This window comes from Zootermopsis nevadensis, unplaced genomic scaffold (assembly GCF_977971745.1).
Source record: "Zootermopsis nevadensis isolate Lab colony 2312 unplaced genomic scaffold, Znev_1.0 Znev_ptg000019l, whole genome shotgun sequence".
Lineage (NCBI taxonomy): Eukaryota > Metazoa > Arthropoda > Insecta > Blattodea > Termopsidae > Zootermopsis > Zootermopsis nevadensis.
In genome coordinates this window covers 8,965,539-8,993,444 of record NW_028259151.1, presented here as the reverse complement: position 1 = coordinate 8,993,444, position 27,906 = coordinate 8,965,539, and the positions used below count along the sequence as shown (strand labels likewise).

General features: G+C 39.1%; 1 protein-coding gene across 1 annotated transcript in view; it reads right to left on the bottom strand.

The window, feature by feature from the left end:
- Positions 1-436: 436 nt before the first annotated feature.
- The window catches only part of LOC110841141 (cell adhesion molecule 3), a 286,340-nt gene continuing 258,870 nt past the window's right edge, over positions 437-27,906 (bottom strand). Inside the window, exons 3-6 of the mRNA XM_087351642.1 lie at positions 14,338-14,473; positions 13,877-14,010; positions 4,052-4,292; positions 437-1,912 (exon numbers count right to left, since the gene is read on the bottom strand). Coding sequence (XP_087207768.1) covers positions 1,830-1,912; positions 4,052-4,292; positions 13,877-14,010; positions 14,338-14,473 — 594 coding nt within the window. The 3' untranslated portion in view covers positions 437-1,829. The remainder of the gene's footprint in view (positions 1,913-4,051; positions 4,293-13,876; positions 14,011-14,337; positions 14,474-27,906) is intronic.

The following is a 27,906-nucleotide window of genomic DNA, read 5'->3' as shown; positions in this document are numbered from 1 at the left end:
GTGTACAAAATTTTGCTCTGAAAAACTGACGAGAAAAGTTCACTTGGAGATTTTCAAGGTCACGGGCATGATATCTGTCTTCTGGTTGTAGTAACACCTTGTTGTCTTGGAGAGGATTGCCGACGTTTCACAGGTACTTGCTGACCTCATAAAGGGTTTCAACGCGATACTTTCAAGAATAATAACTTTTCAGTGCAGAACTCTTGAATGTGAGATTTAAGGTTCTCAAGATGGCTGTTTCCTGGGATGTTGCTCCACGTTCATCAGACAGACATTTTCACCAGTTTTTAAACTTACCTTCCTCATCATAACACCGCGTATTTTTAAACTCCAAAGATCACCAATAACAGTGAAATGAAATTACCATCCTCGTCATAGACGCGATAAATACAAGAAATTTTTTTCGACTCCTGATTTAAGTACAAAAAACAGACGGTTACTAGTCGCTAAGTTTTATTTCTGTTATTTATTACTCCTGACAAAGTATATGAGTGTATTTATTACACAGAGTTTTGCAACATTATAGACAAATGCGCTTAACAAATAAACATATAAATACAAATACAATTTTGCATGTATTATTTTTCGATGTTCACAATTTGCTGTTCTCACTCACGACTAAATTAATCTTTGGTTCTTTGTCACAATTGTTGGAAGAACAAATAGATTTGTTTATAGTCTATTACGTCGCAGAGTTTTTCCTTCGGAAGGGTCAATGGGCAACGTATTTTTAACTCACAAGAACTGAGGGACATTTTCAAACTTTATAATTCCTCCCGACCAAAATATAACTAAATCCTAACAAATATATTATATCTACTTATATTACATGACAAATTGACAAGTGGAATCATACTATATACACATAGAACTAACACAGTTTTTCAAACCGCGCTCTTTATAACGGCTACGTGATTGAGCATCGATCACACACGTACACATGAAACATACCTGGTGTCACATTTCATATCAATTGAAAGAAGCATCGAGTTTCGATCATAGGATTAATACGTTGAACTTTATATTTATAGGAAGTGGAAAATTTAATTTAATTATTAAAATTACGCGGAAACATAAGGGCCTCTAATCGTATAGTCAATGTGCCATAGTCTATGGGAAATATTTCAAAAAAATTAATAAATAATAAAAACCAATCAAATACACGAACGCTAAACTTAAGCATTGCGGCGACCTCGTGCTATAAAGTTCAATTGCTAACACTCGGTAGATATCAGCAAATAGTTTAAGGTCATTAATGTAAAATTTTGTCTATTTTACGAAAGGGATTTCAAAATTTGTTGTATCGTATTCATGACTTAAGAAAAAGACAATTATTCAGTGGCGTGAGTTTTTTCATCGTACGTTATAATCAGGGCTTAGGAAAGGAGAAGTCTAAACGTGTGAAGTCTGAAATGTTATCACTACTGGAAGCCCCCGACTATACATTTGGTTTCTTTTGTTACATTCCACAGCAATAAAGGAATGGATATTTCAAAGTTACTTCTTTCGAGTGTGGTACAAAATTGAATTATTTTTAATATTATACAGAAACCTACAGCAGGTCCTCGTCAGCGTGGAACATGAGACAAGGTTACTTCTTTCTTCAAGTAATTTATACACTGATGACAACATATCTCGCGTTATACCAACCAGAATATTTCTATTTTAATTTACGTAATAATGCAAAATAAATGCATTACCCAGCATTCTTAATATATATAAATGTCCATCAAAAACTGCTTGTTTCACTTTTAAACAACAAACTGAAAATGTAAATGTTTTTTCCCCAGTTGTTCCTTAATATTTTATTTTTACAAAAACAATCCACGCTATCTAGCGTGAAGGACGAGAAGTAATGCCATACTCAAAAAGACGATTAGCTCAACTGAAGATTCCGATCTGCGTCCGAAATCTGTAAAGGAAAAAAAAATAGAGGGATAAATTTAAGAAATGATCTCACGCAAAGTGATGTGTGTTGGGGCTTTAAACAAAAATAAACATTGGCCAATCGTTTAATTAGATACTTTTTTTTTCTAATTTAAGACTAATTTTAGATTCTTACAAATTAGATATCGTTTAAAAATTAATTTAAATTAACTATTAAATTCCTGTAATCGTAAATTAATTTATTCTGTTGCATTAAAAATTGCTCTGACACGAAAATAGCATTGGAGCAGAACTCCATTCAGATTCCTCTGGAAAAGGATTTTGAGTCCTGTCGCTTTAATTAGTTGCGTCCAGATCACCAGGGCAATTAGAGAAGTTAGCCACTAGCGGAACGTGGGGTGTGCAACAGTCCCTGACCAAACAGCACGTTATCATACCCTCGGTCCTGAGGGGTTTCAGTTCTGAACCGCGAGGATCCGCTCAACACTTACGGAAGACAATAGAAAGTAAAGTATACAACAGTGAAGAAACAATTGACGTTACGTGGCACTAAAGAGGAAATTAATTTGTACAAGTGATGTCGAGAGAGTTATAACCGGTGAGCAACACAGACCAACATCACAAATTACGTTAAAATTGCATGAAAGTTATTAGACATATATAAGACTTGAGGTTCTCACAGCGGTGAGTATGAAGATTTCCGTCTTCTGGGTTGTTGCGCTGTGTAGTCTGGTCGATGTTAACCAACGTTTCAGAGGTCATACTGCCTCCGTCATCAGGGCGATGAGTATGAAGATTTCTGTCTTCTGGGTTGTTGCGCTGTGTAGTCTGGTCGATGTTAACCAACGTTTCAGAGGTCATACTGCCTCCGTCATCAGGGCGATGAGTATGAAGATTTCTGTCTTCTGGGTTGTTGCGCTGTGTAGTCTGGTCGATGTTAACCAACGTTTCAGAGGTCATACTCCCTCCGTCATCAGGGCGGTCATCGCCCTGATGACGGAAGCAGTATGACCTCTGAAACGTTGGTTAACATCGACCAGACTACACAGCGCAACAACCCAGAAGACGGATATCTATCTATCATATTAGACATATAATTCGACAGATATTATACGTAAGAAATACCGGAATTTGAAGAAGCTCTACCTTTCTTAAAACCTTGCAAACCAAGTAGTGTATTGGAATGTAAATCACGCATACAAACGAAGTGATCAGTTTAATATACCAACTCCTGTGAAATAAACGTCCAGTGAGGTTTTGTAAAGTACGTAACTTTTATGCTCTGTAGAAAACCATAATATTTTTTCTAAATTATTTTACATGAATTAATTAGTTTTACCACTGATGATGACCTCTTGAGGTCGAATCGCGTTTGGCATTAGTGTCCTTCAAAGCGTCAAACAGTTTTGTTTGTATTTATGATTTATAACTCTACCTTTTCTTTTCAAGGTACGGATATACATAAAAAAATTAAAATTAAATTCTGAAAGTAAATATTTTATGAAGATATTCCTTTTTTAAACCGTATTATATTTGTATTTTCAGAATGGGCGTTAACATTTGTCTGAATGCTCTTATTTTAAAGAACACGTATCATAGTCAATATTAATATCAAGAAGGGACTATGTTCACCATCAGACGCAAAGGGTTTCTGCAAGAACAACGGTTAATTGCACAAAAAGAAAAGAAAGGTGTAATCCCCAACGAGAATGAATCTGTAACTGGTTCTTTTCGTGATAATTTTGCTCTCCAGCTAGACGTCAAAATTTTGTTTTCTTTGTAACGTTTCCAGGACATTTTATCCACACTTTTGTTCCTCATTATTTCGACCACAAAAATACGTTTAACATTACGAATTTTTTTAGGCACAGACATTTCGTCAAACGTAGTTTTAAATTTTACATTTCATCGCGTTTATTTCACAGAGGCTGCATTTCTATTTTCGATAGTAGTTGGCGATCAGCAAAGTTTCGAAAGGACTTTTCACCTCCATCTTCAGGATGGGTTCAGTTTCAATTACAACAGGTAGGACACGTCGAGGCCATGAAACTGACTTATATTAACACAAATTACAAGGTGGAACACGGTACGACATTATTCAATCAATAGTTACATGACTCAAATCGAAACTTTATATAACATAGTATAGGAAATTTCACTGTACCGAGGCTGTGTGGGGCGGTGGGCCCCATGACCGGCGCTAGCTGAGGGGTGTCTTCGGTAATCTGGAGCTCCTCACTGCGACGATAGAGTGTGAAGATGGTTGCCAGACACCGGAGCCTCAACTTTCCTTCCCTGAAGACTGCGCTCGTGGCTTCGAGCTCCAGGCTGGTCTGTGATACCTCCATGCCACTGACCTCGTGTACCACGGAAGGGTAAACTACAGTGTGTTGTGAGCTGATAACCTGTAATAACGAGACGCGTCAGGAATTCGTCACTAACCCTTTCAAAGAATTTTACAGTCTCCATGCACGTCATATTAAATTATATTAACTGAAGGTTACGCGGGCTGTAGAAACCGGATTATCGCAAATTCTTAGCGATGGTTGAAGAGGAAGGTGACAAGGCGCACATACACGTTCATTTTATCAGTTTCAAGAAATTAAAATATTTACAACACTTTCGCGATGAATATGTTTACTTTCAAATATTTACCCACGTTTTATCAAAGCCCGTTCAAAAATCTCATTGAACCCTTACATTAACTCAACTAAGAACACACACTTTTCTTTTTTAAACAATTCTACTGCCACGTGGCCTTCCGTGCACCGACCAGGCATTAGAGAGATCACTAACTAACTAACTAGATGGCTTACCGAACCCGAAGGTTCATCACCGAATTAACCAAAGCCCTCCACCGGACCCTGTCCTGGGCCAACAAAATCCAGTTTCCTTCAACTCCTATCTCCCATAGATCCCGCCTGACATTATCCTCCCATCTACGTCTAGGTCTCCCCAGAGGTCTCTTCCCCTCAGGCTTCCCAAATAGTGGACCCAACCAACTAGATGGCTTACGGAACCCGAAGGTTCATCACCGAATTAACCAAAGCCCTCCACCGGACCCTGTCCTGGGCCAACAAAATCCAGTTTCCTTCAACTCCTATCTCCCATAGATCCCGCCTGAGATTATCCTTCCATCTACGTCTAGGTCTCCCCAGCGGTCTCTTCCCTTCAGGTTTCCCAACCAGTACCCGGTGCACACCTCTTGTCCCATCCATGCGAGCTATATTCCCAGCCCATCTCATTCTTCTCGATTAGAGAGATCACGTAAAATGTAATTTGGTTTGGACAGTGCACGCTGGTACTATTTTTCAACAACGTGGTCTACAGATTCTCCTGACGTTCCGCGGTTTTACATTTACAAAAAACATTTTATCCATTGGCTAGATCGTTTCAAACAGCCCGTCCAAGTCCGAGGATCTCTGTAACACTTCGTAACATGCACATCTGTTACAGTGGGAAGTTGTCAGACCCCGTCCAACCACCAGAATCAACACCCCTTATCGACTGACCGTAATTTTTGTATTAATAATTCCATATTTTACTGTACAAGGAATATAGCCGCTCCCAATTGGACAGGAAACCACCCATGTGGTCGCCCACTATCCAATGTTTCTCATTTTATGTTCATTGTATCATGGATTGAGTAGACGGTCAAATATACGAAGCGGATGTGAATTATTATAATTATTATATTTGTTTACCGTCAAATCACAATAAAATAGTAAGATAAGATAATTAAAATGATTAAAATATCATCTTATGTTCCATATTGAGCATTCGATTTACATCGGAACATTCACAACATGTTTCGGTTTATAAAAACCGTCATCAGGTGTAAATTATAAACTTTTAAACTCAAATTACAATTATTTACAGTTTTTTTTTTACAATTTTATAATTTTATCATCTTTCTCAGTATATTTTTTATGGAAGTTGTGTCTAGATATTATTAATATAACATTATTTGTTGAGGTGGTGTTATTGATGTTTATATCAGTCATATATGAAATAGCAATCGGTTCAGATGTGTTCAGAGGAGAGATCCAGAAGTGTTACCATCTCAGAACAAGGTTCGTTATTGACTCTAATTAATATCACAATATGACGCAACTATACTATCTCGTGAATTATAGTGTTGATCGATATGATTCGATATTGAAGATCGAGTTTTTTTTTTGTTTTGTTTCTGTAAATCGATCATTCCGTCAGGTGTGGCGGATTATTATCAAGGCTGTACGTACGCCATAAACGTGGAGAGGGAGGGACACTAGTTCGCCCCAATGTACACAGTGGAACGTGGTATGTTGTGGTGTACAAATAGCATACGAAAATAGCAAACATTGACGAGGCGACAAACAAGCAATACTAACTTCATGATTTTAACTCGTCGGAGTATGAAGGCAGAGTTACAAAATACCAGGACCGCCGACGTCGTTCTAAAAGCAGGTTCTCGGAGATATTGTTATTCCGGCACTACGTAGACATCGGCGCACGTAGGCACTGGTTATGATGTGAGATTCGCATGTCCTGTTATTCAAGTTTTTCCGTTCCCCACAGTTTAGATTACTCGCAATGTTTCTCTTTTATATTATATCATATTTTTCCACACACAAACAGAAAATTGACTTAAAAGTAAATAATAGCCCAAATATTCAAGTTCTTCCGCATGATCTGATGTTAATATTTGTGAATCCACATTCTTTCATTTAATTATTCGTGTTTTTTTTCGTCTAATCACAATTGTATATAAATATATAAAATTTATACATAATATATTAAAATATCATTTACATATTTGGTATACATCTTTACATGTTTCGGTTACATCGAACCATCTTCAGGTGTAAAGTTAAAAGTTAAAAATTATATTGTGTACACAACAACAGTAATTTAAGTTTTAGTTTATAAGATTATAATTTTTAACTTTTAACTTTACACCTGAAGATGGTTCGATGTAACCGAAAGATGTAAAGATGTATACCAAATATGTAAATGATATTTTAATATCTTATGTATAAATTTTATATATTTATATACAATTGTGATTAGACGGAAAAAACACGAATAATTAAACTTTAATTCACAATATGACGCAATTATATCAACTTATTCTTTCATTTAACAAACTTCGCATATCCCGCGTACTGTAGTCTTTATTAAGCACCCAAATCGGGCAAATGTATTTGTGGGTTCAGTCCACATACGCTGATACAAGAACTCTTCTCGTCCACTTCAATTCAGATTGGAGATTTAATAAATGACTAAGCGAATGATTTTCCCACTCATACAGAACCATTTATATTATCATCTGGCAACGACATCGCCTGTTCAACCTCACTTTTCATCTGTTAGTGTAGAAAAAAAGTTGACAACAAATAATTAAATCAGCTTCCCAGAAATTTTCACACAGTTATCTTGTGCTTATTCGATATTGGACCGTTTTCCACAGTTTAAATTATCACGTCAGTGGCCTGGGGCTAACAAAGTATAACAGTCACTTATGCCAGATTTCCCTCAAATACATGATTCATTCATTAATGAGAGCAACAGGACAGACGGACAGTATGTCTTGTCGATTAGCGATAGGATGCATGGCCACTTGCCTGATTTATGGCACACCAGTTAATGTATCATGTGTACGCCGTGTTAATCTGCCCGATTCCCTCCCTACAACTCCCCTACACAAACAACTAGCAACCAACATCCCCTCTTCAGGCCAATAACAAAACATGGTTCCAGTTTAGATGTGTCCTGATACGATATCTCTGCTGAAATCATATTATAATGCATATTATTCTGATACTGTGTCAATGCGTGTGTTGTTTATTATAACAGGGATAACCAAGTATTTTTCCGTCTTCCGGTGATATCCTGATTTGTCATATATAACAAGCATACGGGAGATACCTGCGTGTTCAATATGTCATGGGAAGGAAGCGAGATTTATCTTTGTAATGTTACGTCAATTTCAAATTCTGTAAGCAAATCAACACGAACGAAACTGTTAGTTCGTGGTGAAATGTTAGTTCACTTTGCAGTTAATTATTACAGAAAATTGGATGATGTAAACATTAACTGAAGTGACGTATACAGACAGACGTAGACTTTGTAGTAACACTAACGCTCAACGCAAAGAGCTTTCCGCTGGATCTCATCCTGAGCCCCAATTATTAAGGTGCTAATTATTGACACACTATATTGAGGCCTATTATGACCTAATAAAATGCGATGTTTTTCTCTGTGCTGATAATTCACATTTTTAGCGGTTAGAACGCTGGCCTTGTAATCCTGGGGTCTCGGGTTCGATTACCGGCGGTGCCCGAATTTATAACTTGTGTTGGGCAAGGCCGTGGTCTAGGCAACATGGAGTTTACCTCCGGGGGCTTCCCCGGTTTCTCCGTGGCATCCCAACAATTACTCCATTCACACACAGAAGAAGGCAATGGCAAACCACTTCTGGATCATCTGCCAAGAACGTATATGAACAGGTCCCAGTCCGAGAAAAGGATGGAAGGATCCTGTTCATATGGATCTGTCGTCAGACAGAACACTAAATAATAATAAGATGAGGTGGTCTAGCGGTTAGAAGGCTGGCCTTGTAATCCTGGGGTCTCGGGTTCGATTCCCGGCGGTGTCCGAATTTATAACTTGTGTTGAGCAAGGCCGTGGTCTAGGCAACACGGAGTTTTCCTCCGTGGCATCCCAACAATTACTCCATTCACACACAGAAGAAGGCAATGGCAAACCACTTCTGGATCATCTGCCAAGAACGTATATGAACAGGTCCCAGTCCGAGAAAAGGGTGGAAGGATCCTGTTCATATGGACCTGTCGTCAGACAGAACACTAAAAAAATTAAAATAGCTGTTCAGTGTTTGAACGATTGTCAATTTCTTAAGCAGTAAACTCTTCTATGGAGTTGGTTGCGAGCTGCACCAGTCACCCTACAATTTGATATTGGAGCTTTAAAGAGTTGCACATTCAGCATATGAATATTACACACCCCTGTCGAGGGCCTTCCGCAACACAAAATCCGGGGTTTGCCTCTCGGGCATCGTAAGTAACTCCCCTGCCTACATAACGCATTGAACCACGGACACAAACCGGGAGAAACAACTGTTTTTATCATGTAATAACACTGAACAATTATGTATTATTATGTACATCGGTTTGTGTAGACATACAGCGATCATCTGCATTACGAACAGGGCTATAATACCAGCCAGTTTTAAAATCAACAAGCATCCCCTTTTAAATTATGTATGGATTTATGGCTCTCTATAAATGTACCTTTGTTTACAGGTTTCAGCGATATGAATGTAATTACCATATTGTTTCTACGCGTTTTACGCGTTAACAAACAATACGCAGGTGTTAACTAGAAATATTTTCGTTTGTGTACAGTGTGATATGATTTTTTGTTCAGGTTAGATACAAGGCAAGGCACTGGAGCCACAGATGCAGACTTTGCTCTTAAAGAAACCCAAATGTTCTATTTTAAAAGTGCTGCTATCATTTGACAGCTTTTAAAATCGTAACATGTTTGACAGAAACGTACGTAGCACGGTTGAAATATGTCGTTGTTGCACGAAAGTTTAAAGGGAATGGAAAAAATACGGAAGGAGAATTTGCTATGAAGAAAAATGTGGCAACTTAAGAAGCTGAGGAAAAGGTCACTCGCCACTGACATTTCACGGTCTCTTTCCAGTACCAACACATCTAAGAACTAAGCTGATTTGCAATGTTCCGGTCCTGTATGAGGTCTACAAACTATGAACGGCGAAGTTCAAAGGTGAAGACAAGTAACAGGAGAAATAGCTATTTTCCGGGTTAGTGAGAGCTTCGACAAAGGTAAAACAATACCGTCGAATTAACCGTGCGGCCACAGAACAGTCCTAGAAAGTCCTAACAACGGTATCCTACAATATTCCATCGACCTATTCTTTCCCGAGCTTCGACTGCTCACAGATTGGGATTAACCCAACTGAATACGTAAGCCTAACCTAAAGATGGGAGATTAACTGTCGAAATTTAGTGTTCTGTCAATACAGACCCCATGCGCTCATCGCAGAGGAACGTGCCGCTTCCGTTTTCAGAATCGAACGCGGAACACCAAAAATGAACGCCATCTTGCTTTCGAAATTCCAAAGATTTTATTTACATTTATGTTCCCACTTCAGAAATTCACTTTGACGTAGACTACGTGTGTATTCTGTGCCATTTTCATAGGTGTGTGACTTCAAACAAACACTAGATTTGTTATAAATTTTAATAATACATTCCTATGGTTTTTTATTTGTTTCCCGGTCAATTATTTACTAGAAAACAGTGAACAAAAACATTAGTAAACTTTTCGAATTCGAATTTCAGAAGTACACAGATTTATTGCACGTAATAGAAGAGTTTTATATAGTTCTTTAATAAAAAAAGAACTGCATACAGAAATTAAAACTACACTACTGCAAGCAAAATTTTTTAAAAATTTGTTATAGGATGCGATAGAAGGGATGTTAAACCAACGGTGACCACTAGGATCGCAAATGTTGTCATGACAGCAAAATGGTGACTCATTCTGAGAAAGCGTTTCGTGTTCTCCGATCTTTTCCCACAAAAATCAGTTACGGAGAAAATTCCATAAAACATCTAAAATTTGCTAATTAAATTTCCTTTTCCGGTCTGATCACCGTTACGCAACCTATATTTCAAACATGGTTTCAGAACTTAACGGAAGTCCATAAATTATTTAAAATTCGCCAAGTGTTCTGCGTTTGAGATAACTTGCTTGACAATTTTAATTAATTTCTCTGCCTTGAGCGTAATTTGAATTATAATACATTTATATGCTATGAACGTCATGTCGATGTACACTTCACATAGTTAATGACAGAATTTCTAGAATTTCGTCCCACATTTCTTTAAATTTAACTACTAGTACGCTTTACCTAGTTCCTACTTAAACAAGTCTTTTCGTGGAACTCAATTCGTGCGCTATAAGTCGCTTAAATGTCCATCGCATTTCACAATCCTTAGCAGTCCTCAAAATAATCAGTAATTTTGATGACTATTACTTTATTTTAACTGATCTACTGAGAAACGTTTAATGAGCCGGGATAGCTCAGTCAGTATAGTGACTAGCTACGGGCTGGACGGCCGGGGTTCGATCCCCGATGGGGGCAGGATTTTTCCTCTAGCCTCTGCGTCCAGAGCGGCTCTGGGGCCCACCCAGCCTCCTCTACAATGGGTACCGGGGTCCTTTCCCGGGGGTAAAGCCGGCCGGGGCGTGATGCTGACCACTCACCCCCATCTAGTGCCGAGGTCAAGGAAGAGAGGAGCTATACCTCCTCTCACCCCAAACGCCTACATGGCGTATAGAGGGACAAACTTTACTTTACTTTTACTGAGAAACGTTTACGGAAGTCCAGTCCCGTGAAAAGGTTAAGGTTAGAGTAAGTAGGGAATAGATCTGGCTTCATGCCTTACAGACAGCTTCTGATTATCAGCAATATTATTTTTCACAAGAAATACTCGAGTTATAAATACCGAAAATTTTCACCTTACTATTCATTTTTATTCCAGGTTATGCCATGGCTACATTAATCGGGACTTAATCCACATTTGACCACGGATTAGTTTCCTCGTTTATTTAACTGCTCCAAAACTATCATAAATTTCGAACTAACGCAAAGAGTTTCTTATCTATAAATCTGTACGTGTAATTTAAGTTACAAAATTTCTGTTATCCGCTCAACTTCTCCCAGAACCATCTAGTAGGCCTATAGGCATACGCATTACATGTTAATGGATTTAATACTCCAGCAAAGTGGAACAATTCTCTCTTTGGGGTACTCGAAAGCGTAGCTTATTACACGCCCCCCTGCCTGAATATAGATTCGCTCGCTGGAAGAACAGATGAGAGGTTTTAAACCTCTCAACACCCTTCAGTTTTAACCTCTCTCTCGATAAAACGTTGTCCTGAAGTATGATTGTGTAGTACTGAATGCAGAAACGACTACCAGTAGTATCACTAGGTTCATTAATAAGGGATGTCATGCATATATATTTTTGCTAGTAGTTCAAATGTGCCCATCATAAAGTATTGGGATGTACCACTTACATGATTTTACTACTTTGCTTCTAAAAAGATAAGGTAAGCAGGGAGTACAAAGCAATAATCGATATATCGACCTCTCTTCACAGTTGACTTTTTCACATTTCGAGAAGGAGACAGGGAATGGAAATTGTGGATAAAAAGAAGTGTACCATTCACATTTTATCGGCTGTCATCCCAGACATGGCAGGAGGACGATATATATAAGAGGTACTTAACTCATCCACCGATACAAATTGGCCGTTAATTCCCCTCTTGGCCAGGGTAAGTGTTAGTTGGCATCTCGCCTTCACAGTGGAGTCGAGCTCGCTTGCAACTTCGAGAGATCGATCACAAAACATGAGGGATGAAGCAAGTTACCGCGTAGTTACATAGAACATACAAGAACACGTCACGAGGATTTTAATAACGTCTGTGCAGAATAATTTCTGTGAGACTTGTGTCCCGGGGATACCCGCTTCGACTTCCGGCTAAGTCAAGTGATTTAAAGTTTTAATTTCTTAATTTCGATCTTAGCATTAAATTCGATATTACATTTATAAACATTTGAACTTATATAGTGTAAATAAATAACCCGTAACTCTACGAGTAAAGGTCGTATGACCGTAAGATGAGACAAGACGTCCAGCATGGTATACAAACTTAGTTTCAAGATTGGCTACTATTAAGTGTCGGATATTTCATATTCGTGCCACGTGAGTTTCTAAATATTTCCAACTGGAGCGCTACAGTCTGGAGTCCCGAATACAAGACGAGGTACCCGAAGACATGACGTTCCAGCAAGTTGGAGCGCCTCTACATTTCCAGAAGAAAGCGACAAACTTCTATTCCAGATAAATGGATTGGCAGTGGAGGGCCAAACACTTCCTATGGCTTTACTCTGCCTGATTTTTTTTCCCTTTGGGATTACATCAAAGATTCTGTGCACATGCCATTTCTCTGGAAGTTCCAGGGAGGATAAGAGATACATTGGCCACAGATTCCCTCGACTTGTCTTATAACGTGAGAACTGAAATTAAGATATAACATTCTCCAGACAAATCATAATACCCTCACTTGAAAATTTATAAAACTAGGTTTAAAAAAAAAACAAAAAGTGAGCACGTAAGAAATTCAAATGCTTGAAGTTTTTAACTCTGTGGTTTTCAGTTTAAAGTGTACAGCCATCAACATGTTTTGAAGCAGAATGTTTCAGTTCTTTTAAAAAATCAAACAATACAAGAATTAAATTACTGAGATTATAAAATTAGGTGCATAAAAGATATTAATTGCCCAATTATTCGGTTTTTGTCCGTCTAATCACAATTCATATTTAAATTTACAATTAAGATAATTAAAATATCATTTTATGTTCCTCATCTAACTCCAAAACATTCACTCCAATATAAAAATTAACCTGGAAGTGAACATCACCAAAAAGTTGCATATCAGAAATTGTAATTAAGTTTTAAGTTTATAATTTTAACTTTTACACCTGAAGATGGTTTATACAGAAACCGAAACATGTTGTAAAAAGATGTTCCAATTGTAAATCGATTGTTCGATGAGGAACATAAAATTATATTTTAATTATCTTAATTGTAAATTTAAATATGAATTGTGATTAGACGGACAAAAACCGAATAATTAATTAAATTTCACAATATAACGCAACTATATCATCTTATTAATTGCCCACTTTAAGGATCAGAAGTCGGTTAAAATTAATACCAGTGAAGTCGTCTACATAAAATTTCAATGCACGCATTAGAAAACCATATAAGTTTCTTCTGAATTTAACATCTAGTGATCATGGATCTTTTATCAGCCTTTTAAAATTTCAGTAATTGCACTGTTAGTATTGGCGAACGTTCCTTGAGGCAGATGCCAAGTAATTTACCTGCTGGCCATTGACAAACCAAGTCAGATTAGCAGCGGGGTACGAGGCACGAGACGTGCAGTTCGCTCGTATCTTCTCCCCTAACGAGTACTTGAGTTTCTCCGCTAACAGAGCGGGGTCGCCCTCGGGAAGATCTGTAAACAACAATGAGAAACACAAGGCAGTAGTGTCAGTAGACCTTTCGAGGCCGAAGATCTTTGACGACGGTGTTCTGGGGATGAAATCGCATACTCAGGTGAGAGACAGAATGGAAGAGACATGCGCTCAGAGGACGGCGATAAAATGGATCTCACAGAAATAGTACGTGAAGTTCAGAACTCGATTAATCAGACTCGGATTACGGTGAAGTCATGATCCAATTCTTCAAGTATCTATCACTCCTCATAATGGCTATAACGCCAACCTCATCTTCCTTGATTTCATCATCCTCCGTGTGCCTCACAGTGTTAAGTGTGCCGTACCTACTACTATCATGAGGCCGGACTTAATCTCGGTGTGGAACAGTGGGGCATCGGCGGACACCTCGCACTTGTAGAAGCCGGTGAGGTTCCTCTGAACGTCGCGTAGCGCCACCGTCCAAGCGTTCGACTGCGAGATCTGCAACAATAAATAGAGTAAAATGGTCATAACAAATGGTTTTGAGGGGCTGTGTGTTCCCTCAGAACAAAACCTTGAACATATCAAACGACGCCTAGTGACGTCAGTGAACTCTGTGGGGCGTCTAGCTTGAATTTGTGAGTGTGCGGATTTCATTAAGGTGGCTTAGGACAGCACCAGAAAGGGTGGAAGGGGCTATTATAAACGCGGATAAATTCTTGACTAAGTGACTATAATATTATCAAGACGGATTCCACCCTATCGAAAAAGTTGGTTAATTATTTCGTCCATAAAATGGGATAAACGATAAATAAATTATTTTATTTATTTATTTATTTAGTGTTCTGTCTGACGACAGGTCCATATGAACAGGATCCTTCCATCCTTTTCTCGGACTGGGACCTGTTCATATACGTTCTTGGCAGATGATCCAGAAGTGGTTCGCCATTGCCTTCTTCTGTGTGTGAATGGAGTAATTGTTGGGATGCCACGGAGGAAAACTCCGTGTTGCCTAGACCACGGCCTTGCCCAACACAAGTTATAAATCGAACCCGAGACCCCAGGATTACAAGGCCAGCGTTCTAACCGCTAGACCACCGTGGATAAAACAATTCAACTGTGATAAACAGAGACTTGTGTTTATGTTCCTTGTCCACAACATTTCACAGCATTTATAAATTCCTTCATTTATATGTTACGTGTTATACAGTACCCACACGAATTCAATAAGTAATAAAATACGTAACCAATGTTAAAATATTCACTGATGATTGAAATTCAATACAATTGTTTTCAAACAGTTGAGGCGCGAGAATGTCTTTTCTACAAGTGGAACGAGTGTGTTCATTATCGAACACCGCTGCGCCCGTTCAGATTCCGCGAGAGGGAGCCAGCTTGGTCGGGTAGGATGTAGTCAGTTTATCGAGGATAAATTTTTGACGGTCGCGTTCCGATCCAAAGGAACAGATTGATGATGTAGACAACGAGGAGTAATGTCGGCACAGATTCCGCTGTCACAAGGTTATCCGATGTGATCACGTAGTTTAATTTTAAATATTAATCAAATGTTAATTTGGAAGTAGCGTTGAATTATTACTAACAGTTAACATGAACCAAAGTTTCATACAGATTTGAACGAAGAAAATTAGAACACGCGCTAAAGACTCTCCGAAGTTTAAAGCCGAATTGTCTTGGTCTCACGTTCCCAAACGCAGACGAGGTCTGGATGGTAGCTAGGTTCAAAACTTTTAATTTTGAGAATCCTCCTCATTGGCAGACTCATTCTTCATTGGAATGAAGAATTTACCGTCGAGAGACCACTTCAAACTCACTTGCTGGCTTGACATATGGTTGCAGTAAACACGATTGTGGCAGTCGAAGTTCTTTGCCGAAAATCTTTTTGCCTGCATGACTCACCCCAGATTAAGTCCAGGCATATGTTCCCCGATTTTCCTGTGCCAAACAAATCGACAATACCCCATCTGGTGAACCAATTCCGTGACATAAGTGAAACTATTTTGGACGATATTCGTCATACTTGGTTAAGTTGTCGATGAAAATCACTGAGAAAACTTTCTCTTCGGAGTGGATTATCCCGCCCCTTATGTCGGTGTAGCTCCACGCATTCTGAATATCGACGCTAGATGGAGGTGAATGTTCACTTTAATCTTCCGGCTGCTTTAAATCTGATATCTGTTGAATAGGAGGCTGTGTGTAAATGTAAAATGGCGTACACCAGGTGAAAATCTAACCTCGGTCGTCCAGCAACCAAACAGTTCCGTCCATGAAATTAAATAATTTGTTATGTTGCTAATCAAAATAATTTCGGAGGAAACACTGACGATAGTTACATCAGGCAAAGATAAATTAGAACATAAATAAAACCTTACGAAGGATTTTATTTCTGTCAAAAATGGTTACATTTTTAAATTATATTATTTTCTCAGTTACTTACTTTCCATATGTAAAGATTTATTGTAAAATGAGGATTAGTTACCAAATCTAAAACTTCTTGACGATGGTGAAGAGTCAATTGAATAAAAATTTTACTTGGATATTATCCATCGTCTAGTAATAAAACGTAAAAAACGTAAAACGACGTTTCGGAGATGGGGCTCTATCTCCGTCTTCCGGTTCCTACTCAGTTGGGCCCACTAGATAGAGCTAATCCCTATCTCCGGACTTTTTCCTTGGATATTATCCATCGTCTAGTAAATATAAAACGTAAAACGACGTTTCGGAGATGGGACTCTATCTCCGTCTTCAGGTTCCTACACAGTTAGGCCCACTAGATAGAGCTAATCCCTATCTCCGGATCTCTTGGATATTATCCATCGTCTAGTAAATATAAAACGTAAAACGACGTTTCGGAGATGGGACTCTATCTAGTGGGCCCAACTGAGTAGGAACCTGAAGACGGAGATAGAGCCCCATCTCCGAAACGTCGTTTTACGTTTTTTACGTTTTATTACTAGACGATGGATAATATCCAAGTAAATTTTTATTCAGGATTAGTTACATTGAAAACCATTTATTTTTATAGCAAAAAATGGTGTGATACTTTTAATAACTTTAGAGGTGAATTTATTTAAACGGACTGTGGGTGCATATTCGAAATAAACAGTTTAGTTGATGGTACAGAATTAGTAGATATACGTAATATAAGACGACGGTAATGGACATAAATGTTTGTACACAGTAGGTAGTCCCCAGTGCTTCAGGTGTCTAATAAGCTTCTCTGCTCTCTACTGGGGCTTCCTGTTGTAGACAGTTGCAATATTGACTTGTGAAGGGGTTCCATTAGCTCTTCCCTGCGGTAATGGCTCCTACATTCCTGAGGAACGCGGCAGACACGTTACATCTGTGGAAAAGCAGCACGACGCCATTTCTGTTCCGCGGAATATAATTAGGTAAGTGACTGTTGTACTTGATGCCAGCAGCGTCGGCTTTAGCGAACTCAGAACTTGTCTAGCACACGACGTCTTCTGCTTGTTCGGCGGAACAACTCTACAATCCTCGAACTTAATGGTACTCCTTTACGGTAGAAAAACAGCGATCTTTTCGCGAAACTAAAACTTCTTATGACGAAAAAGAACATGAAATTACACCGTAAAATATTAACGTTTTGTAAAAGAAATATAAACGCGACTATAGAGCGATTCCATGGAGGGGGAGAGAGAGAAGTAGATCTACAGCTTACAGGCAAAGTATGCAACCAGAAATTCCTTCCAGCAACTGACAACCTAGATCGATTGATCCACACGGCATAATCCTTCTTGAGAACCTGATAACTGACTAACTAACTAGATGGCTTACCGAACCCGAAGGTTCATCACCGAATTAACCAAAGCCCTCCACCGGACCATCCTGGGCCAACAAAATCCAGTCTCCTTCAACTCCTATCTCCCATAGATCCCGCCTGAGATTATCCTCCCATCTACGTCTAGGTCTCCCCAGCGGTCTCTTCCCCTCAGGCTTCCCAAATAGTGGACCCAACCAACCAGATGGCTTACCGAACCCGAAGGTTCATCACCGAATTAACCAAAGCCCTCAACCGGACCCTGTCCTGGGCCAACAAAATCCAGTCTCCTTCAACTCCTATCTCCCATAGATCCCGCCTGAGATTATCCTCCCATCTACATCTAGGTCTCCCCAGAGGTCTCTTCCCCGCAGGCTTCCCAACCAGTACCCGGTGCACACCTCTTGTCCCATCCATGCGCACTACATGTCCCGCCCATCTCATTCTTCTCGACTTAATCACCCTCACAATACTGGGGGAGGATTACAGATTTTTAAGCTCGTCATTACGCAGTTTTCTCCACGCCCCATCGTCTTCCCTCTTAGGCCCAAATATCCTCCTCAACACCCGATTCTCAAACACCTGCAATGTGTGTTTCTCCCTCTGAGTGAGAGACCATGTTTCGCACCCATACAAAACAACAGGCAAGATTACTGTTTTGTACACTTTAATCTTCAGGTTCTTAGAAATCACTTGAGAACCTGATACTCCAAGAAATGAAGCTGCCCTTTGACAGAAACTGAAAGATTCTTATCGTTACGAAACTTGAAGGCCTTGCAACGTTTAATATGTAGATGTTACTCTTTCGGGATGTTAAGCCTTATGGACCTGTAAGTGGACGCCAGAATTTCGCATGAATATACTGACCACTAAACCCTGAAGATGGGGGCAGCATATTCCTCCGAAACGCTACTACATACCTACATGTCCTTGCGGCGTTAGAGTTAACGTTAACAGTTCATTACCTTGTTCACAAAAACTAGTAACTTAGCCATATGTTGAGCTGTTTGAATATAATTCTCATTCTCACACACTTTTCGTAAAAGGACCACTTACTTGACATCAGATCACTAATTATATTTGCCAAGCTGACTCTTCCTTCCTAATAAATTAATTAAGAAGCTAATAACCAATTAAGAGGTTAATAAATTGCCTGTCGCTCATGGAAATGGTATGTTGATTACGGACATTGTCATGAAAACGTCCGCCACTGGTACCTGCGTACACTCAAATGTACGAGTATACATTTTCACTCCCATATATTCCATTTCTCTAAGCTTCATCTTAATATCATTGTATCTACGTCTTGGTCTTGAAAGTGGTCTATTCCCTTCAGATGTTTTGCCACAAACTCTGTAACTGTTTCTCGTTATCCTTAATTTCATCACCTGAGAAAGTGCACAAAATATTAAATTTCAAATCATTCACTTTTCTAGTGTCTCCTGTTAATTTTTCTCTCTTATTCCCATCATTCTCGGAGGTTCTTTTGTCGAATACCCTCGGCGTACGCATTTCTCTTTTCTTCTGATAAAAAAATCGAGTTCTACGCCGACATAAAACCACACTAAGAACGTAGAGAACGTGGACTGCGTGTTCATTTTGCTGTCTTGAAAACAGTGGATCTCAACATGAGTACTACGAGGTGCGATAGGAAAGTTTCAAGACTGTGTCAATAGAGGGCGAACCGGATGTAGTACGAGCTTCTGCCAGTAGGGGGTGCGGCCTACATTCATAGTGAATCAGTGTGCCAGCCGGCATAATCGAATTAGCATTTGTTTCTTAGTTACGGGCGTTTTGGTAGTGCATTACACCGACCCTCCTGCGATTTCGGAATGGCGTGTGCATCAAATTTTGCCAAAGACTCGCCAAAACGGCTACGGAAACCTATGAAATGCTAAAGCAAGCATTTGGGGAGTCCGCAATGGGTCGTGCACAAACGTTTGTGTGGCATTCAAGTTTTAAAAATGGCCGAACCTCTGTCGATGATGACGAGCGTTCTGGACGACCATCTTGTATTATTATTATTATTATTATTTATTATTGACTGCAAATGGGTTTATACCCGGTGGCAGTGTCCTACAATAACATACAAAACAATGAGACAGAACAGAACAATGAGATACATCAACACAATGAGACAGAACAAAACAATAAACAAAAGGACACAACAAAAACAATAAGACACAATAAACAATGAGATACATCAACACAGAGACACAACAAAACAATAAACAAAGGACACAACAAAAACCATAAGACACAACATACAATGAGATACATCAACACAATGAGACACAACAAAACAATAAACAAAGGACACAACAAAAACAATAAGACACAATAAACAATGAGATACATCAACACAGAGACAGAACAAAACAATAAAAAAGGACACAACAAAAACAATAAGACACAATAAACAATGAGATACATCAACACAATGAGACAGAACAAAACAATAAACAAAAGGACACAACAAAAACAATATGACACACAAATAATGGGATACATCAACACAATGAGACACAACAAAACAATAAACAAAGGACACAACAAAAACAACACATCCAACTCAAAATCAACCAACTCATAAATTACAAAACCATCCAACCTCAAGTACTTAACTTAAAAAAAAGAACTTAATACCACCTAGACATAAGACAATAACTGTAATGTACTACAAACGTCATGAACTGATGCACTCACACAACAATACAATGAGACACAACAATACAACATACCACACTCAAAATAAAACATCTGACACACAATAAAAAAACACACATCCACTAATTAATCACAATACTTAAGAGTAGAATATAAAGTCCGCTCTCAGTACATGAAAATTTTATCCCAAAGAACTACAGCCCTTCATCACTTGGAGACTAAGACACTTCACTTCACTTATCACCATTTATTCCCAACTTAATAACCCTTAGCTTGTAACTACTTTTCTGACCCTCTTTCTAAAGGTGCCTAATTTACAGGGGAAAGACTCTAGCACGCCTGGAGGTAATTGGTTCCAGCTTCTTATGGTCCTATTTACAAAGGAATATTTGCCTACATCCGTTCTTTGTTTCCTAGTCCTAATTTTCCCAGAATGATCGTCCCTGCCCAGGTAGCATGGCTTTAATAATCTATCCTCTATCATTTTCCAAGCCCGGCCCCCCGTGTAAGCCCGGCCCCCCGTGCACAACGCCCGAAAATGTTACGAAGATTCGGCAGGCCATTCACGAAGATCGACGTCCTACCATCAACGACTTGTGTGACATTGTTGGGATAGGCTATGGGACCTGTCAGCTGATTCTAAAGGAAGAACTCCACATGCGACGCATCCTGTCTGAGGACCAAAAGCAGAATCGACTTCTCGTTTGTCAGGAGCTCAAAGATCTTGCAAGAACCGACCCCAACTTCCTTTCTAAGCTCCGTGTGACTTCTTCCTCTTCCCAAAGATGAAAATTCAGCTAAAGGGAAGGACATTTGAGACGATAGAAGAGATTCAGGCAGAATCGCAGATGGTGCTTGACAGGCTGACAAAGAAAGATTTCCAGGGATGCTTCCAGGCTTGGAAGCGGCGCTGTGATCGTTGTGTTCACTCCCAGGGGAATTACTTCGAGGGTAATGGATGAATTTAATACCTGAGATAAGTGTACGGGTTTTTATACGCGCAGTCTTTAAACTTTCCGATCGCACCTCGTATACCGAAAATGTCGCCTGGCAACATGTTCCTGACAGATAAAATCCACTAAACTCGTAAACCGCATTGAGAAAACTTCATTCTAACGCCTGTATCTTAAGGAAAGTATCCGCCACCTGCTTGGGAGATAGTTTGGGGCAGAAACTTAAGCTTCGTGGTTCTGGGTGTCTTGCGCTGCAAAGTTGGTTTTCGTTGAAGCGGGAATGTTTGCAATGTAGCAGGATGAAGGGCCCGCTTAGCTGTGGCTCTATGACCAGCAGCTTTCATGCTAATTGAGGTTGCACAAGATATGCGTCGCCATTAGCAGCGTTCCTGTGACCTTTAACACCAGCTTGTATCTGAGCGTCATTGCTACGGTCCAGAAGGCGAGACTGCAGAAGTGTCCCAGTCACATAAGGGCTATAACGTAATGAAATTATTACGGGAACTCAGGCAAATATGAGCACTACAGAAAATACGAGAACATTTAATTTTTCTTGAATGTAATCCAGCTGAAATTTATAGAATAGCGCTCATTTTGTCGACAGCTTTGATGTAGCGTAAAATCCGCGGTAGAGTGAGAGCTGGTTATTCTTTTTTCCCTGGTTCTCTTTGTGGGGAATATGGACTGAAAGTTGTCTATTACATGTGAGCTTTATTTTCGTTCGGCTCGTATATTTAATTTACAAAACAAAAAATACACCATTAGTAATATCATGTTACTACTGAATACCAGGCTAAATGTCACGTGTATAACTTTGGCTCCAAACGCGTGGCTGCTCCAAGTTCAGTCTATCAAGCTAGCAGCCAAAACATTTTGATATTAATATTACAGATCGTGTAATTTGATCACCCCGTGTTAACATAATATGATCACAGATGAACGTCTTTGATGACTGTAATACGAATTTTGAAAAAATATAATGACATCGTGATACCTTATTTGTGATTAAGAATAATATAATAATAATAATATTTGAAGTGCAAGTACATCGTGAAATATAAAAAAATAAATGACATATAAAATGTGTATGGATATAATGAGAGAACAGTCTGTTAGAACGCTGGCCTTGTAATCCTGGGGGGTCTCGAGTTCGATTCCCGGCGGTGCCCGAATTTATAACTTGTGTTGGGCAAGGCCGTGGTCTAGGCAACACGGAGTTTTCCTCCGTGGCATCCCAACAATTACTCCATTCACACACAGAAGAAGGCAATGGCAAACCACTTCTGGATCATCTGCCAAGAACGTATATGAACAGGTCCCAGTCCGAGAAAAGGATGGAAGGATCCTGTTCATATGGACCTGTCCTCAGACAGAACACTAAATAAAAAAATAAAATATCACACCGGTACTGTAAGTAGCTAAAGGGTTCAGGCAAATGACGGCCAGATAAGACCGACATTTGCCCAAGACCTTTCATCTTAAATAGAAACTTTACTCTTTTCAAAACGTGTCCTTAAGTATGCTCATATATGCCCCAGGTCTCGGTATATGACCTCATCCACTTCTAGATTCGATCGTAGCGAAGAGGACATTTTGTAAAAATACGTCATTACACATTTGTTTCCAGTATTCAGTATCTTACTTTGCAGCATTTCGAACACACACACAGCTCGGGGGGGGGGGGGGGGGGTACACAGTAGCCCATCCCAACCCCTACGGACTTGGTATGGCGCGTGGACATAGGTCCATATTTTCGTTCAGCACTTGTCAGTGATCGTGGGTCAGCGCTTTGTAGGCGTCACGAGGATATCGCATTGCCAGATACAAAGGTAACATTTAACCCCGTATCCTCCATCCTTTGTACAGCAATGAAAGCCGTGTTTCGGTTAAAGCGGTGATATTCCACTCTTCCAAAGGCTAATAATCTAATTTGTTTCCACGTGTGCAACATCAAATGGCGCTTTAAATGTGGTCGTCTTGGTGATGACACAAAAGTGAGATGAAAAAGGAAATTACAGGCTTCTAATCAGGACTTTCCACACAGAATTCTCGGTGAAAAATGTCGAAATTCAAGACGTTATTTTATAATTCATTCTGAGTTGATAATGTTGCGTCATTATTGTGTTGAATATATACTTGCTCAATTTTATCAGTCAAATCACAATAAAATATTATTATTAAATGTTAAAGTATTAAAATATTACAATTAACATTTAAAATATATTAAAATAATGCTCTCTATCGAATAATTCGATTTACATTAGAGCATCATCTTTTACACATCAATGGTCTGATGGTGTAGGATTATTTGATAATGTTGTAAATTAATTTTGGTTGATAAATTACATAAAAATCCCTACACCATCAGACCATTGATGTGTAAAAGATTATGCTCTAATGTAAATCGAAATATTCGATAGAGAGCATCATTTTAATATATTTTAAATGTTAATTGTAATATTTTAATATTTTAACATTTAATAATAATATTTTATTGTGATTTGACTGATAAAATTGAGCAAGTATAAATTCATTCTGAGTAGAAATTTGTGTGTTCACATGTTCTGTCATCAGCTTTTATACCGATATTGGGCATTTCAATGTATGTATACATGAATATAGCTGAAATTTTTACTGCATATAAGTCTCACGCTATTAACTAAACCAAAAATGTCGTATTTATTGCATTTCCTTTCCTTATTAGCCCCTACAAAGTTGTTTAATATGTCGTAAGCTAATCACGTGATATAGTTCCACCAACAGCAGCCAGTGACGAGTCAACTGCATGTCGGGATAGTATCCTTTCATGATCGTATACAATATTCTGAACACTGAAATGCTCGGAGCGGTATAGTCCGATTGATATTCAAAATTACGTAAATTATAGTAAGGTGAAGTTCGACATACGTTTCACGGAACACCCTGTAATTATGTTATTTATTAAATATTAAGGTTATCAAATCAAACAGGATATTTAGAAGACAATTAAAGATGTATAAAAAGAACATGTTTTTACGCGACCAATGCGAAGAAAAGAGACAACTTGAGAGAAAAATATATCAAATACGCTGTAATGTTGCTGGCTGAATTCTTGTGGTTCAGAAACAGGTCTAACAGCGGGATCTGGCGGATACGGTAATCAACTGTGCGGATGTATAGAAGGCGGCCAATTTTATTGATTCGCTGAGCGACTTTTAACTTCTGCTCCGTTGGATATTTAAATATGTTATGTAACCAGAAAATTAAATCAGTGGCCTTTAGCCCTCGTGAAACCGAGCTGTTAACACGCGGAATTTAAATTGGCGTACTACGATCTTGGATCCCCAAGGCGTTATATGTGTTTTTATTTTCAAAGGACTGTGACCCGGCTCGACTTAACTTTTAAGAATGTTTATTAATCGTTTGGCTAAGTGTGTGAAAATTACTAACATCCGCCAACAGTTATAAACTCAATAATAATTCTCACATAACTTGAATATGGAGCGGGATTAATGAATTGTGCGCTGTTAAACGCTAACAGCGACTTGGGACAAAACTGTCTCCTGTGACCTCAGTCAGAACCTCCTCAAAGCACCTCCAGTTTTCTTCGACGTAGAATTCTAAGTCCCCCCCTGTAAAAATTCTGAGGAAATAGTATCTCATCGCAGGAGAAAGATCACGTGATACTTTGTCCTTAATGTTTTGTAGTTAATTACAAATTGCACCTGAAATTGCTGTTACTAATATGACCTACACATTTTGATCCATCCGCCCCACATTGTAAATCCGGCCCCTGAATATCCATTTCACATAACAGCATACGTCATTGTAGAGAACTTTCAGTCAGCCATCTTGCGAATTCAGCTTTATGCCAGAAAGTTCTCTGTGACGGCAGTGAGGATTTAAAATTTTATAAGAACACGGTTTGAACGCATGAAAATAAGCAGAACTGGCTTCTGTACGAGGTGCGATCGGAAAGTTTCAAGACTGTGTCAATAGCGGGCGAACCGGATGTAGTACGAGCTTCTGCGGATAGGGGGTGCGGCCTACATTCATAGTGAATCAGTGTGCCAGCCGGCATCATCGAATTAGCATTTGTTTCTTAGTTGCGGGCGTTTTGGTAGTGCATTACACCGACCCTCCTGCGATTTCGGAATGGCGTGTGCATCAAATTTTGCCAAAGACTCGCCAAAACGGCTACGGAAACCTATGAAATGCTAAAGCAAGCAAGCATTTGGGGAGTCCGCAATGGGTCGTGCACAAACTTTTGTGTGGCATTCACGTTTTAAAAATGGCCGAACCTCTGTCGATGATGACGAGCGTTCTGGACGACCATCTTCGAGCACAACGCCCGAAAATGTTACGAAGATTCGGCAGGCCATTCACGAAGATCGACGTCGTACCATCAACGACTTGTGCGACATTGTTGGGATAGGCTATGGGACCTGTCAGCTGATTCTAAAGGAAGAACTGCACATGCGACGCATCATGTCTGAGGACCAGAAGCAGAATCGACTTCTCGTTTGTCAGGAGCTCAAAGATCTTGCAAGAACCGACCCCAACTTCCTTTCTAAGCTCCGTGTGACTTCTTCCTCTTCCCAAAGATGAAAATTCAGCTAAAGGGAAGGACATTTGAGACGATAGAAGAGATTCAGGCAGAATCGCAGATGGTGCTTGACAGGCTGACAAAGAAAGATTTCCAGGGATGCTTCCAGGCTTGGCAGCGGCGCTGGGATCGTTGTGTTCACTCCCAGGGGAACTACTTCGAGGGTGATGGATGAATTTAATACGTGAGATAAGTGTACGAGTTTTTTTAAAAAAACAATAGGCGCAGTCTGGAAACTTTCCGATCGCACCTCGTATACTATAGACTTTGTTAATCAATTCTTTTTTTATCTACTGACAATTATTTAAAACACACTTTCATAAAAACATTACACAAACCCTGTAGTGTTGTTGATGAGGTACGTCACTTATTGAACTAAATTTCCAAGGCTTTGCTACTCGACAATAAAAAGTGAGAAATTACAGGAATAGAAGTGACAATCGCGTTATTGTGCTGACACACAATGTGACGCGTTTTGCAGGATGTCTAGGCGACTCCTGAGTCCAGCCAGCAGAGGACAGCACAAACGAGGCGCGCGGGGAACGGAAACTTGACTTTCCGCCATCGCCCCGGCCCAGAAACGTTATTATGTTCATTCGTTTCAAGCAGCTTCCTGTCTGCTAGCCACTATGGCGACCAAGCGCACTGTTCATTGTGGTCAACTTCGGACAGTCGTGGACAATATTCTTGCAACACATTATACGAGTAATTCTCCTGATAAATCTTGCAACTGATAATGCACACCTCATCTCTATTAAACATTATCATTTAAGATTCAGTAAGTGACTTGTTCCTTATTTAATACCACTGTATCAACTCAAGGATATAAAGCTAACTATCGAAACGTCGTTTAAGCCTATAGCAAGTGAACTTCAGACAAATGGATGTCCACAATACAATGCATTAATAAATTACATAAAAATAAGAATCAATAATGAATTGTCTCGATGTTCACTCTCTTGAAAGAAACATGTTTAAATATAAGTAGCTTAAGTCTTCGATGTTGAAAACACAAATATTTATTTCCTTTGGATTGTTCGTTATTTTGATCCAATCTTTTTTTGTCTACGTATTTTAAACTTCGTTCTATCCTACAATAAACACTAATTTTGGTTATTTTTCCAGACATCTATGTAGAATTATATTAAATTTTCACTTTTCATAGGACAGCTGAGAGTAGCTATTTCGAAGAGAATAAAAATGGAGGGTTGGCTCCACATCGCGAAGCGTGCTGATTTGTATTTTGGACATAGAAACTGATCTGCCATACACGTGAGGATCTCGGAGCGGAAATTACGAAATAAAGGGGAAATACAATTTAAGTTTAAAGCATTCGAAATAGTGTATATCTAAAATGAACTTTGTTGTGAACATATTAGACGTCACATCCTTTCTGGAACTGCATTTCGGATTCTACTAAGAGCGAAAGCAGCCAACATAAGGTTTTTTTTTTTAATGTAATGACGGTAGGGCCTTTATTCGTAACTCGGTCTTGTTGTACGTAAAGCTAAAGCTGTAGGTAATTAATTTAGGTGGTAAAAGTCCTTGCCTCTGCTGCCACGACCAACAAAAACGACTGAACGTAAATAAAAATATATTTTTGCTGCGTCTACCTGAAATTCCACCCAGCGGCAAATTAAAGGGAATTCAACTAAATCACATTAATTTTGCGTGAGATTTACAGGCTTAAGAAACCCAATGATTGTGCAAATGTAGTCAGGAGCGTAGGAAAAATGAAAAATATATGTACAGTATTTTTTTCATTTTGTAATGTTGTTTTTCGTTTGCAAAATTATTTCCCCTTAAATTCATGCAATATTCAAGATTTATTTAACGGCCCCTATAGTTGTTATCATTATGATACCAGTGAAAATTACTCGAAAGGATCAAGAAGGAAACTGTCTTGACTTCCGTAAGCAATGAGGAAACC